A 15,156-nucleotide genomic window follows, 5' to 3' on the forward strand; every position below is an offset into this window, starting at 1 on the left:
GCCATTAGCCCCCAATAGTGTCTAAAATTGCTGGCGTTGATAACGAACAAACGTTTTCTAGTAAAACAAATAATCTGCCGAAAAACGTAACTGCTTTAGAATACACAGTTGGGGTACCAGGGACTTTAAAAGAGGTCTCTTTTGGGGGATACAAAACACAGTGTGTGGCTGTGGACCGGGGAAATCTTTGTCTCTATCGCTCTCCTTCCCCTATCGTTTTTAATCTACAAGGACACAGGTTTTACTGGAAGACTGACAGTAGCCTACAGCGTGACTGTATTACGTGGATACTTTGTGTCTGGTCAACCTGCTCAGTATGAGCCGGACTCCTTAGTGAATGTCCATGTTGTTGGTGATGGGGAATGCATAAGTCGTGAGGACTTTTTTTTATTTCTCTCATTAGGCTGGATACCTGTTTGTGTTTCGGATTCCGCTGCATATTCTGTCAGCAAAATTAGAATTCCAGACAGCAACTATGCTGCAGATGACGAGCCGGTGAGGAGAGTGATTAAGAGTTGACCGTTGACGAGTCTTCAACAACTAGAACCAGCCAGGATATCCTATTCAGAAGTCTTTATTCGATTGATGCTCCAATCTTAGCTCCAAGTTTACATCCTGTCGGTTTTGTGCTTGATACTCTACTGTTTGATAACTCGTTTGCATTAAATTCAAATCATAAACTTCATTGTACTTGTTTTTAGATATTTTCGTCTCTCCATTCGTGCCTCTCCACTACAGGACTGACACTGAAGTTGCGCGCCCGATGACGTAGCAGCCATGAGACAAACTACACAGCTGCAACAGTGATGCCAACTGCACATGATTTCTAATAAATAAAACAACCGCCATTGTTTAGTATTCACTTATTACATGAGTGGAAAGTATGATCGGTGATATGAATCGATAATTCCTTCAAGATTGTCTCCCATAAGCTGGGCTACACAGGCACATACTGTAAACATCATGTGAAGAATTTTGTTGAGGGATCTAGACGTTGGTATTGCACTGTAGTATAGTATTTGTGCTCATCATACATGGTTATCGAGATGTTGTTTTGCGGTGCTTAAGCTATTTAGACATCGTTTTCACTGTGGTATTTGAGTAAATACAGCCTGTTCCTTGACTGGCTACGGCAATACCGTAAAACGATACACTTGGGATTGTGCCGCAGCCTACTACTCACAAGTTCCATTTGTACGTGGCTTTGGGTAAAAACGTCTCAGGCGTGATCCACCATCATGATTTTTTTAAGCAATGATATGATTAAAGATGGTTACGGTTAAGAATATACACTTTGGGCTGTACAGAGGAATAAACCTGTCCCGGTTCACAAACATGTTTATGTTTCATGTTGAAACACGCCATACAGTCAAACAAGTGCAATGGATTTTTCTCAATTGTAAGACACAAGTGGGTGGCTCTTAAAAGAGCCTTTGTGGTGAATTTGAAGGGACGCCCGTTTACTTGGAGCTGGTATACTTGGTTACTGCCTTGGTGCCCTCGGACACGGCGTGCTTGGCCAGCTCACCGGGGAGCAGAAGGCGGACAGCGGTCTGGATCTCCCTGGAAGTGATGGTTGATCGCTTGTTGTAATGAGCCAGGCGAGACGACTCTCCGGCGATACGCTCGAAAATATCGTTGACGAATGAATTCATGATTCCCATGGCCTTGGAGGAAATGCCGGTGTCGGGGTGGACCTGCTTCAGTACCTTGTACACGTAGATGGCGTAGCTCTCCTTCCTGGACTTTCTGCGCTTCTTGCCGCCCTTCACGGCGGTCTTGGAAACGGCTTTCTTGGAGCCCTTCTTGGGCGCGGTCTTTGCTGGCTCAGGCATTGTCAATATCGTTGCTTCTCAGAAACAAATGATGAGTAGGGGGGCAGGTTACCGGGTATATGTAGCGGGAGACATGCAAATTTTGAGGCACGCCTCCTGCTAGTCGCTGCACACAGCTGAGAAGTGACTTTTGCAAGCTGTTCTGAAATCTACTGCGTATGCATGGGATGTACCGACCCCCTTACCCTTCAGTAATCATAAACTGACAGTCATGATTACTTAAAGGAAATATTCGAAACATTTTTAGACTTCAATGTACCTTTTACACTCCAAAGAATCAAGCTCGGAAGTTAAGCCCAACTCCCTGGGCAGTTTACCGCCTAGTTTAACCAGAAACACGTGGTTATTGACGTCAGAAGCTTCGTTTTGTTGCAGTACCACGCGAAACCCCCATACATCCAGGGCTGGGTCAATGTTATCTACAACACGTTTTAATAAGGCATTCATTGAGCAGATGCTCATATCTAAAGGCACGCAAAGTACAGACCGATACATCTCGGTCAAACGCTCTCTCGCCCTGTTCGGCTAATACAACTCATTTATAGATGCCATATAAATATATACAAGTAGCCTATAAACAGTTGAAGCCTGAACAATGAACCCCTTTACAATACCATTGGTTCAAATGATTCGGATACGCCATGACCACTGAAATAGAATTTGAACGAAACTTTCAGTAATAGTCAGTATAACCGATGCTTTATTAGCGATGATTTTCTAGCCTAGACGGGTATTGAAACAGTTCAAATGCACCTAAAACTGGGGGACGAAACTAAACTCAGTATTGTTCATTGTGTTTTATTCACTTAGGATAACTAGATGATATACAATTCGTTTCAAAAGGCTCCACTCAATTTAGACACCCAACACCCGGAATATGGATATAAAGTCTCTGATGCGCAACATGTGGGTGGCCCTTAAAAGAGCCTTTGTGTTGAACCACGATTTGTTTACTTGATGTTGATTTAACCGCCGAAACCGTACAGAGTACGTCCCTGGCGCTTCAGAGCGTAGACCACGTCCATGGCGGTCACGGTCTTCCTTTTGGCGTGCTCGGTGTAGGTCACGGCATCACGGATGACGTTCTCCAGGAACACCTTCAGCACACCGCGTGTCTCTTCGTAGATCAAGCCTGAAATACGTTTCACGCCACCTCGGCGAGCCAGGCGGCGGATGGCGGGCTTGGTGATGCCCTGGATGTTATCACGGAGAACCTTGCGATGACGCTTGGCGCCTCCTTTTCCGAGTCCTTTACCTCCTTTGCCTCTTCCTGACATTATGATACCGTTACGTAGCAAACAGTAGTTAGAATGGTTCCGCTTGCACAGCGCCGGGATGTTTATTTTGAGTAAGCGGACGTGAAGGAGGCCAGTTCTGTACTTCGAGGGCGTTGCAATGGGAGGGAACTTAAGTCAGAGAGGGGAAATAATAGGCTATAGTCCACATTTATATTTTACGTTGTATTCTTTTATCAGAGATATGTAGACGTCCTTGTTCATATTATTATATATTTCAGAATCAGAATCAGAATCAGAAAGGGATTTATTCGCCATGAAAGTTTGCACAGACAAGGAATTTGCTTTGGCAGGAAGGTGCATACAATAAACATATACCTAAAATTTAAATATGTGGACTAACTATACTAAGGGTACATAAACTAGCAGTACTAAGTGGGATAAATATAAGTTGCCGTAAATTACAATATAAAAATACAAAAATACAAATATTACAAAAAATACAAATGTACAAGATACCATGTTATGGTGCAGTGCAAAAGCAGAGTGTTTTAGGCAATAAGTCATTTGAGTCAGTGTGGTCCCTTGGCCTTGTTGAAGAGGCCAACAGCGGAAGGGAAGAAACTGTTTTTGTGGCGTGAGGTATTGGTCCTGATAGACCGCAGCCTTCTGCCGGAGGGGAGTGACTGAAACAGGGAGTGTCCAGGGTGGGAGGAGTCGGCCACAATCTTCCCCGCTCGCCTCAGGGTCCTCGAGGTGTGCAGGTCCTCGAGGGTAGGCAGATTGCAGCCAACCACCTTCTCAGCAGTACGGATGATACGCTGCAGTCTGCTCTTGTCCTTGGCAGTGGCAGCAGCGTACCAGACGGTGATGGAGGAGGTGAGGATGGACTCAATGATGGCTGAGTAGAAGTGCACCATCATTGTCTTTGGCAGGTTGAACTTCTTCAGCTGCCGAAGGAAGTACATCCTCTGTTGTGCTTTCTTGATGAGGGAGCTGATGTTCAGTTCCCACTTGAGGTCCTGGGAGAGGATAGTGCCCAGGAAGCGGAAGGACTCCACAGTGTTGACTGGAGAGTCACTCAGGGTGATGGGGGTGAGTGGGGCTGTGTTCCTCCTGAAGTCCACAACCATCTCCACTGTCTTAAGAGCATTGAGCTCTAAGTTGTTCTGGCTGCACCAGGTCACCAGGTTGGCCGCTTCCCACCTATAATCAGACTCGTCTCCACCAGAGATGAGCCCAATAAGGGTGGTGTCGTCCGCAAACTTCAGGAGTTTGACGGACGGATGACTGGAGGTGCAACTGTTGGTGTACAGGGAGAAGAGCAGAGGAGAAAGGACGCAGCCCTGAGGTGATCCGGTGCTGATGGACCGGGAGTCAGAGACTTGTGTTCCCAGTTTAACGCACTGCTTCCTGTCAGACAGGAAGTCTGTGATCCACCTGCAGGTGGAATCAGGCACGTTCAGCTGGGAGAGCTTGTCCTGAAGCAGGGCAGGGATGATGGTGTTGAAGGCATTTGACATCTGATAAGCACCTGGCTGAGACACTTCAGACTAGATAGCTAAAACAGGCTCATAATCGTCATTTGATCGATTTCTGGCGATGGAGGAACTCGATTTTTATATATCGCTTTAAAACTTTTCTACAACTCTTCATTGTTGATGATAGTCACTCTCCCGTCCTCCCTCTGCTCCAGCTCTTCTCTTCTAGTGAATAAATAAATGTAATTGTTGTTTAATAATTTATACTACAACCATAATTCACTCAATGGTATTTGTTAGAGCTGTGATTGAAACTATTGTAGTACAAAACAACTTACATTTACATGTATTCATTTAACAGACGCTTTTATCCAAAGCGACTTCCAAGAGAGAGCTTTACAAAGTGCATAGGTCACTGATCATAACAACAAGATAGCCACAAAACATTGCGAGTAGCCAAAACATGAAGCACACATTGTGAACAACCAAAGTAAGTGCCAAAGGGAAGAACCATAAGATCATGTAGTTAAACAAGTTACAATTAAACAACATGAACCGCTATACGTGCAAGTGTACCTGTGGAAAAAACAAGCAACAATAATAAAAACAATATATCACAGCGAGTACAAACATTTTAAAACAGTTACCACTAACCACAAGAGCAACTGAGCAAGAGTCATTGTGATCCTTGAGGAAACTAACATCGGGTCAAGCGAACCATTCCTAAGTACCGTTGTACTCCCGGATAAAGTGCGTCTTGAGCCTTTTCTTGAAGGTGGAGAGACAGTAAGTAAGTAAGTAAGTAAGACTTTATTTATATAGCACATTTCATACAAGAATTGTAGCTCAAGGTGCTTTACATAAAATCAATAAAAACAATAATACAAGTGATAAACAATTCAAACAAAAATAAAAATCCCAATAAGATCTCTGTTCAAGAGAGAAAACAACTTTAAAAGTAGGAAAACCCTTTTGAGATAAAATTACTTAAATGCTTCTGTAAAAAGGTAGGTTTTAAGCTGTCTTTTAAAAATGTCTAGAGTGTTTGCTTCCCTAATATTTATTAATTTGTTCCATAGTTTTGGGGCGTAATTGACAAAGGCCGAATCACCAATCTTCTTATGACTGCTTCTGGTGACCTCTAATAGGCCTGCATTTGATGATCGCAGTGTTCTAGCTGGTGTGTAGTTTATAAAGGAGTTAGCAATGTAGCTAGGTCCTTGTCCGTGTAGAGCTTTGTATGTGAGGAAAAGGACCTTAAAGTCAATTCTGAAGGTAACAGGGAGCCAGTGTAAAGTAGCTAGGACAGGACTAATGTGTTCTCTCCTTTTAGTTTTGGTTAATAATCTAGCTGCAGAATTTTGAATGAGCTGTAGTCTTTCAGTGGTTTTCTTGGGAAGACCAGTGAAAAGTGCGTTACAGTAGTCCAGCCGGCTGGATATAAAAGCATGAATTAACTTCTCTGCATCATTTTGGTTTATGAATGGTCGTACCTTTGCTATATTCCTCAGGTGAAAGAAAGCTGTTTTGGTCACTTTATTAATGTGAGAGTTGAAATTCAAATCTGAGTCCAGGATTACACAGAGACTCGTCACCTCTGGTTTAAGACAGGGGGTTAAGCCTCCAAGATTCTTAATAAGCATCTCTCTTTTGGATTTGGGGCCACATAGTAGGACTTCGGTTTTGTCTTCATTTAATTTAAGAAAGTTATCATTCATCCATTTGTTTATTGCCAACAGGCAGTTGGTAATGGAATTGATGGCCGTTGCATCGTTGGGTTCAGTGGATATATATAGTTGTGTGTCATCCGCAGTCAGTGTCTCTGATGGAGGTGGGGAGTTGACTCCACCACTGGGGGGCCAGACAGGAGAAGAGCAAGTGTTGGGACCGGGCGGTCTTGAGCGGTGGGACCACCAGGCGGTTGTCTGAAGAAGACCATAGGTCTTCGGGTGGGGGTGTAAGGCTGCAGGAGAGACTTGTAGAGGATGTAGACGGGTGCAGTCCCGTTCACTGCTCGGAAGGTCAATACCAGGGTCTTGAATCTGATACGGGCCATGATAGGTAGCCAGTGGAGAGAGATGAGGAGCGGGATAACATGGGAGCGTCTGGGTAGATTGTAGACCAGGCGGGCCGCTGCGTTCTGAATCCTCTGAAGAGGGCGGGTTGCACATGCTGGGAGACCAGCGAGCAGCGAGTTGCAATAGTCCAACTTGGAAAGGACAAGTGCTTGGACTAGCAGCTGGGTGGAGTGCTCAGACAGCTATCTCCTGATCTTCCGGATGTTGTAGAGGGTGAATCTACACGACCGGGAGACCGCAGCAATGTGGGCCGTGAGGGAGAGCTCGTCGTCCATGGTAACCCCAAGGTTCCTGGCAGAGGATGAAGGGGTCACCGTCGCAGATCCCAGGGTGATTGAGAGATCGTGGGAGATGGAGGGTTTAGCCGGGATGATGAGAAGTTCTGTTTTGGCGAGGTTCAGCTGGAGGTGGTGCTCGGTCATCCAGGCGGAGATGTCTGTGAGGCAGGCCTCAATCCTAGCTGAGATCCCCGGATCGGTCGGGGGGAACGACAGGTACAGCTGCGTGTCGTCAGCGTAGCAGTGGTAGGAGAAGTCATGGGAGGTGATGATTGGTCCAAGTGAGGTGGTGTACAGAGAGAAGAGGAGGGGTCCAAGGACGGAGCCCTGTGGGACACCAGTGGAGAGCTGGCGAGGGCCTGACAGTTTGCCTCCCCAGGAAACCTGGTAGGATCTTCCCGACAGGTAGGATGAGATCCACTGGAGTGCAGTGCCAGTGATGCCCATCTCAGAAAGTCTGGCGAGCAGGATCTGGTGGTTAACCGTATCAAACGCTGCAGTAAAACTTCTTCTCCACAGTGACATGATGTCAAAAAGTCTGTATGGCAAGCGTGGTTGTACCTGCTTAAGTGGACAAACAGGGTCCAAGGATGAAGGGCTGGATGAAGAGAGAAGGCTGGGTGAGGACCAATCAAGCTCTGCCTGAAATGAGCACAATCGACAGTAAAGCTAAAGCTAAGCTGATTCACAGTCAGGAGGCAGGGACTTATGTCTCAACAGGATTTGGAGAAACTTGTCCATGCATTTATCTTCAGTAGACTCGACTACTGTAACTGTGTGTTCACATGTCTCTGTAAAAAGTCAATCAGAAAGCTGCAGCTGATTTAGAACGCTGCAGCTCGAGTCCTCACTAAGACCAAGAAAGTGGATCACCACTCCAGTTCTGAGGTCTTTGCATTGGCTTCCTGTCCAACAAAGAATTGACTTCAAAATCCTGCTGCTGGTTTATAAAGCACTGAATGGTTTAGGGCCTAAATACATTTGTGATCTGATGCTACTTTATGAACCTTCCCGACCCCTCAGGTCATCTGGGACTGGTCTACTTTGTGTTCCAAGAGTCAGAACTAAACATGGAGAAGGAGCGTTCAGTTTTTCTGCACCACATACCTGGAACAAGGTACCTGAAAGATGCAGGTCTGCTGAGACCCTCAGGTGCTTTAAATCCAGATTGAAGACTTTACTGTTTGCTGTTGCTTTTAATTGAACCAGATTCAAGGATATCAATTTCTGCATCTCACTTCTGCATAAAAAAAAAAAACTGCACTGCAACTTTTGCTTTTTGACTATTTTGAATGTTTTATTGAATGTTCTTAAATCTTGTTTTCTTTTGCATTATGTTTTGATGCTTTTAGTGGTTTTATGTGAAGCACTTTGAATTGCCTTGTTGTTGAAATGTGCTATACAAATAAACTTGCCTTGCCTTGCTACTGCTGCCAACTGTTTGGGAAATGCAGTAGGGATGAACATTTCAAGCTAAATTACTTTTTGATAATCAGTGAAGGGAAGTCCTGTAGCAACAATGGTGGAAAGGGGACTTGCAATTGTGGAGGCAGGATACTTTGTCTTTACACGGATCTGCAACAATATCTAGATTTACTAACATTTTACATATTCCACGGTTTAGTGAGAACCAACCAATTTAAATGAAATTCTGTGGAATTACAATTCACTGTGTGTCATTGATGCACCATTGAATATCTAGCTTTTTGGTCCCGTAACTGGCTAAAGCAATGTTTGTGAAAGGTTGTTGTTTTGTGTGTCAATAAGAGGACCCTCGTTCAATCCATCAAATGTTCAGAATCAGAATTTGGTTTTATTCGCCATGTAGGTTTACACAAACACAGAATTTACTGTGGCCGGAAGGTGCAAACAATAAACATACATGGATCTACAATCAAAAAGTATAAAAGTACAGTAGTATAACTAATCCTAGGAACTAACAAACTAAAAAATTAAACAATTTAAAAAGTAAATTCTAAAATATACTTTTATTCTATTCTACCTAGAACATATTCATAGCTAGCATGTGTTTCTTCAGAATTCCCGTCCATTACACCACTCGCAGACGTACATTTGTCACAAAGTATATATGGTCCACTTGTAACCTTCACTACCTATCCAGATCTTCTCCACCTGCCCTCTCTCTTTCTATAGGGCTCTGGAACTGCCAGTCTGCTGTGAACAAGGCAGACTTCACCCTGGCGTTCGCATCCCATGCTTCTCTTCATGCCCTTGCGCTGACAGAGACATGGATTCGCCCAGAGCAGCAACTCCAGCTGCTCTCTCCGTCAACCACTCGTTCTCTCACTCACCCCGCTCAACCGGGCGAGGTGGTGGGACAGGTTTGCTTCTTTCCCTGCATATTAAATACACATCCACCCCACTCTCTGTCACCGCCAAATCATTTGAACACCACTATGTGATGCTAACTGATCCTATCAAAGCAATCTTAGTTGTCCTCTATCGCCCACCTGGACCGCTTGCCAACTTTGTGGAAGAGCTGGACATGCTCCTCAGCGTCCTCCCGGATAATGGAACCCCGCGGATAATCCTTGGGGACTTCAACATCCACCTCAAAGGAACGCAGGCCGTCGACTTCATGTCTCTCCTGACTTCTTTCGACCTGATGCTGCTGAACACACCGGGGACCCACAAGGCAGGAAAACAGCTCGACCTCATCCTGACACGTAACTGTATCACTGACTTAACATCTGTAACCCCACTGCACATTTCTGATCACTTCTTTATCCAATTCTCTGTCTCTCTCCCTCAAACTCCTCCTACCTCCCCTCCCCTCGTAACTTTCCGTCGCAACCTCCGCTCCCTATCCCCTCCCACTTCTCCTCCATTATAACATCCTCCCTCCCTCCCATTGACAAGTTCACGTCCCACCCCACTGACACTGCCACCAACACCCTGTTATCCATATTAACTGGATTACTTGACACTCTCTGTCCCCTGTCAACCAGGCCTGCACGATCTTCTCCCTCCTGCCCATTGCTCATGGATGTTATTTGTGAAGAACGGTCCACCCTTCGGGCAGCTGAGAGGAGATGGCGCAAGTCCACTGGTGCTAAAACCCACTACTTCCTGAACAAAATTAACTCTGCCTCAAATCCTCACAAACTTTTCTCCACCCTTCTTAACTCACCTCCCCCGTCCCCCCCCCCCCCTCCTCCCTGACGGCAGACGACTTCTCCTCCTTTTTTGAGGAAAAAGTCGCTGCCATTAGCAGCCAGTTCCCTGTGGCCACCGTTCCTACCCACTCACCCTCTATGACTGACTCAACTAAATGTTTAAACTCTTTCTCTCTCCTTTCTGAGGCAGAGATCTCTGACCTCATTCTTTCTCATCGCCCTACCTCCTGTCTCCCTGAACCAGTCCCCTCCCTTCTCTTTCAAACCATCTTACCCTCCATCATAACTTATATTCTCCATGTCCTTAACTCTTCTCTTACTTCCGGCACTTTCCCCTCTTCCTTCAAACAGGCCAGAGTTAGCCCTCTACTCAAAAAACCCTCCCTTAACCCAGCCGTCCTCCAGAACTACAGACCAGTATCACTGCTACCCTGCTTTTCTAAAACAATTGAACACGCTGTATCTAACCAACTGTCAAACTTTCTCTCTCAGAACAACCTGCTTGACCCCAACCAATCGGGCTTCAAGACTGGCCACTCCACAGAAACTGCCCTCCTATCAGCCACCACTGCCCTCCAGTCTGCCCGAGCAGCTTCGCGGTCATCCGTCATCATTCTGTGGACCCTTCTGCAGCATTTGATGTGGTTAAACATCAGATCCTGCTCGCCAGACTTTCTGAAATGGGCATCACTGGCACTGCACTTCAGTGGATCTCATCCTACCTGTCGGGAAGATCCTACCAGGTTTCCTGGGGAGGCAAAGTGTCAGGCCCCCGTGAGCTCTCAACTGGTGTCCCACAGGGCTCTGTCCTTGGACTCCTCGTCTTCTCCCTGTACACCACCTCACTTGGACCAATCATCACCTCTCATGGCTTCTCCTACCACTGCTACGCTGACGACACCCAGCTGTACCTGTCGTTCCCCCCGACTGATCTGGGGCTCTCACCTAGGATCGGGGCCTGCCTCGCAGACATCTCCGCCTGGATGACCAAGCACCACCTCCAGCTGAACCTCACCAAAACAGAACTTCTCATCATCCCGGCCAAACCCTCCATCTCCCACGATCTCTCAATCACCCTGGGATCTTCGACGGTGACCCCTTCATCCTCTGCCAGGAACCTCGGGGTAACCATGGATGACAAGTTCTCCCTCACAGCCCACATTGCTGCGGTCTCCCGGTCGTGTAGATTCACCCTCTACAACATCCGGAAGATCAAGAGATACCTGTCTGAGCACTCCACCCAGCTGCTAGTCCAAGCACTTGTCCTCTCAAAGTTGGACTACTGCAACTTGCTGCTCGCCGGTCTCCCAGCATGCGCAACCCGCCCTCTCCAGAAGATTCAGAACGCGGCAGCCTGCCTGGTCTTCAATCTACCAAGACGCTCCCATGTTACCCCGCTCCTCATCTCCATCCACTGGCTTCCCATCACGGCCCGTATCAGATTCAAGACCCTGGTACTGACCTTCCGAGCCGTGAACGGGACTGCACCCAACTACATCAAGTCTCTCCACCAACCTTACACCCCCACCCGCCACCTACGGTCTTCTTCTGACAACCGTCTGGTGGTCCCACCGCTCAAGACAAGCTCTTCTCCTGTCTGGCCCCCCAATGGTGGAATCAACTCCCCACCTCCATCAGAGACACTGACTGTCTCCCCACCTTCAAGAAAGGGCTCAAGACGCCAATTTTCCGGGAGTACAACGGTACTTAGGAAAGTTTGGCTGAACCTGATGTTAGTTTTAGGGAGTCAGGTGGCTGAGTGGTTAGGGAATCGGGCTAGTAATCTGAAGGTTGCAAGTTTGATTCCCGGCCGTGCCTAATGACGTTGTGTCCTCGGGCAAGGCACGTCATCCTACTTGCCTCGGGGGAATGTCCCTGTACTTACTGTAAAGGCCGATATATGCTTCTGCGTTTTTTGAAAAACGGACACATGGGAACGCCCTCCTCTACGGGGAACGCCCTCTCCGAGCTCTCCGAGAGCCCCGGAGAGCTCGATGTGCACCTCCTGAATTTTCTAACTATCCGTCGTAATTTCGGAGAGCTACAAAGACCCCCTTGGCTGTGATTGCCGATGAAGGCTGCCTCTGTCGTTAGGTGCAATCTTTTTTTGTCTTGTTTTGTCTGTTAATTCAGTGTTCGGCCAAGATTTCCGAGGTTCTCTAACAAGAGAAGTACTTCTAAACATCAGGACTACAACTCCTGTGGACTTATTTCCCACTTTTCTGCTTCCAGCAGCAGAATTAGAGGGAATTATAGTAAAAGCCACTAGGGATGGGCGTGGTTAATCGAATTTTATCGAGGATAGCCTACCCAATGTGTTTAATTTCGTCCAATGTATTTTTTTAAACTTTCTATTACACATATGCTAATAGCTCAGCACTATTCCGCCAATTTCAGAGCCTATACGTCTGAAGACGCAGCGTTTTCAAGTTCATTGTCTTTTCGTCATGTTGATAAATTGATCTTTCATTTGTTTTCTTTATTCAAACCTTATTTAATCTAATATCTTAACAGTCCCAATTATTGCCAGAATGTTTGGTGCTTCATGTGTTTACTGTATGCTTTGCCGCATGTCAGGCTAATTACATAACGGAACCGCATTAATAAAAATAGATTATCCGGATATTCGAAAATAATTTCGGATACTATTCGAGGTATATAAACGGATTTATTAACTTTTGAGAACGTCTTCTGGACCAATAGGAACAGCGTATTGGTCCAATTATTACACTAGTATATAAGAAACAGAGATAGTATAATCTGGGCATATTTACTCATCAGCAATAGTCTATGTTACAAAAAGTCTTTAGAAACTAAATGTAAATGCTAAGTTATTAAAAAAAAGCATGTCCCAATACAAAATATGTGTTTTTACATTGAAGCAATGGCATTTAAATCTATGTTAGAGATCTTATTCGAGAGATCTATAATATGAGTCGACATTATGAGAATGTAAAAATTGAGTTAGGTGTATGCTATTATGAAACTATGGCGGAACAAATTAGACTATGGCATGATGCGCCACCATTTAGGTAGGCCTAATTATGGAAAACAGATGAATTGCCTACAGGCAATTGGCCTAAATGGGGTCGTTAGCTGAAAACCATCGTCTTTAGCCTAATATTAAAACGTTTTCTCTTGAGTCTTCACATGGTTACGTATTCCGGTTTCAGAAGCATTAACTTAGGTTATATGAATATATGCATACAGTAGGCCTACCTTTGAAACATATTAAATGGGTCAGGACGTTGTGGTAATTGACTTCAGGCAACAGTAATCTCACTGTGTTGAAGTTCAATAACCATGGTAACATGATAATTACTGAAGAGGTCATAATTGCAGTCTTTATAAATGACAAGCATTCGATTTAAAGCTCAGATACAATAAGATATCGTGAAGGTAAGAGCAGATGCTAAATTAAACATGTAGGCTACTTTAAAACATTAATATTTTATCTACGCTGAATTAATTTGATAAACAACTATATCTGCATGATAAAATTATGCGGTGACCGCGGCACTAGGGCTGTCCCCGACTAAGATTTTCTTTGGTCGACCAAGACTCGACTAAACACTTCTGAAAATCGACTAATCGAAATTGGAAACGTTTTCTTTCTATAAATGTCAGAATGTTTTTCATCAAACCCTTTTGTGTGATGTTTTACCTCACTGTTTTAAGAGATAATATGAAAGAAATACATACGTAAGAAGGGAGATTGACAACTAGACAAACATAAATGTACAAACATTTTCCCAATCTGACTCAATGTAGCTGCTGGACATTCCAGATTCAGCCACTATAAAATAAGCTAATTACTAATACTAAGTCTCGTGTCACCAGTCCTGTTGTTACCGAATGCCGATACAATACAAAATGCCTGATGTATTATCTCTTACAATGTACTACAAATTTAAAATATTGTTTGTTTAACATGCAAATCATCAGAGCGCGCTTATCACTGCCTGAACTTGCAGCATGCGAACTTACGTAGAAGCCGAGTGACACCGATCCTCCTGCGCCATGCCCGGACACACATCCGAAAGCACACGGGACGAGGTCCGTCAGGTCCACAGTGGATTTAATGCCATGGCTGGGATCCCCCGGGTGATTGGTGTCGTGGATGGCACACTGATCCCAATCCACAGTCCCTCCCTGGTGGATCCGTGCTGGATTGGGAGGAAACATTACCCTGCCATCAACACTCAGGTGGCAGTGGACCACGATGGCCTCATCACAGACATCGTTTCCAGGTGGCCAGGAGGCACATACGACAGCTTTGTGTGGGCCAACTCAGCTGTGGGGCAGAAGGCTAGCAGAGGAGAGTTCGGCAGGAGCATCTTCCTCGGTGACAGTGGCTACCCTCTCCGGAATTACCTCGTGACACCGTTAACCAACCCAGCAACACCACAGGAGAGGTTCAATGAGGCCCACACACACACCAGGACCCACGTTGAACGGGTGTTTGGCAGGTGGAAGTCTCGTTACCGATGTATCCATCGTTTGTCGGGGGGGGCTGCGCTTGTCACCTGTGAAATGTTGCCGCGTGATTGTTGTCACAGCCATGCTGCACAACATAGCAGTGCGCGTTGGAGCAGATGAGCCACCTCCTGTGGATGAAGATGGGGAAACATCGGAAGACGAAGCCCCCAACCCCGCCCCCCACGAATCCCGAGCAGCACTCCACCAAGCTGGTGTCCAGACCAGAGGAGCTTGTGAATCTCTTTTGATGTCTATCAGCCCCTACCCCGTCACCACCAGTCACCAAGCACTGATATCAGCACAACCCTACTCCCAACATTAAACCCACTACCATCACACAACCCATATCAACTATCATGTATAGCAGAGGTCTTCAACCCTGGTCCTCAGGGACCCCCTATCCTGCACGTTTTAGATGTTTCCCTGCTCCAACACACCTGATTCAAATGAATGGTCGTTAACAGGCTTCTGCATAACTAGATAACGACCCATTCATTTGAATCAGGTGTGTTGGAGCAGGGAAACATCAAAAAAATGCAAGACAGGGGGTCCCTGAGGACCAGGGTTGAAGACCTCTGATGTATAAGGCTTGAAATCTAGGAAATGACGCAAAATGATCCACACAACACATGG

The 15,156-nt window shown here is 45.7% G+C and overlaps 2 protein-coding genes and 1 long non-coding RNA gene across 3 annotated transcripts; 1 reads left to right on the forward strand and 2 right to left on the reverse strand.

The window, feature by feature from the left end:
* Window positions 1-1,369: 1,369 nt before the first annotated feature.
* Window positions 1,370-1,850, reverse strand: LOC136943116 (histone H2B-like). The gene has a single exon (XM_067236318.1). The coding sequence runs from the start codon at window positions 1,833-1,835 to the stop codon at window positions 1,461-1,463; it is 375 nt and encodes a 124-aa protein (XP_067092419.1). The 5' UTR covers window positions 1,836-1,850; the 3' UTR covers window positions 1,370-1,460.
* A 701-nt stretch (window positions 1,851-2,551) lies between these two features.
* On the reverse strand, window positions 2,552-3,121 carry LOC136943544 (histone H4). The gene has a single exon (XM_067236901.1). It carries the CDS (start codon window positions 3,110-3,112, stop codon window positions 2,801-2,803), a length of 312 nt encoding a protein of 103 aa, XP_067093002.1. The 5' UTR covers window positions 3,113-3,121; the 3' UTR covers window positions 2,552-2,800.
* A 4,305-nt stretch (window positions 3,122-7,426) lies between these two features.
* On the forward strand, window positions 7,427-9,559 carry LOC136943648 (uncharacterized). Its single transcript, XR_010876701.1, has 3 exons — window positions 7,427-7,527; window positions 7,931-8,024; window positions 9,062-9,559. It is a non-coding gene; the product is annotated as an uncharacterized lncRNA (long non-coding RNA).
* The last annotated feature ends 5,597 nt before the right edge of the window (window positions 9,560-15,156 follow it).

Source organism: Osmerus mordax, chromosome 5 (assembly GCF_038355195.1).
Source record: "Osmerus mordax isolate fOsmMor3 chromosome 5, fOsmMor3.pri, whole genome shotgun sequence".
In the NCBI taxonomy this organism is placed as follows: Eukaryota; Metazoa; Chordata; class Actinopteri; order Osmeriformes; family Osmeridae; genus Osmerus; species Osmerus mordax.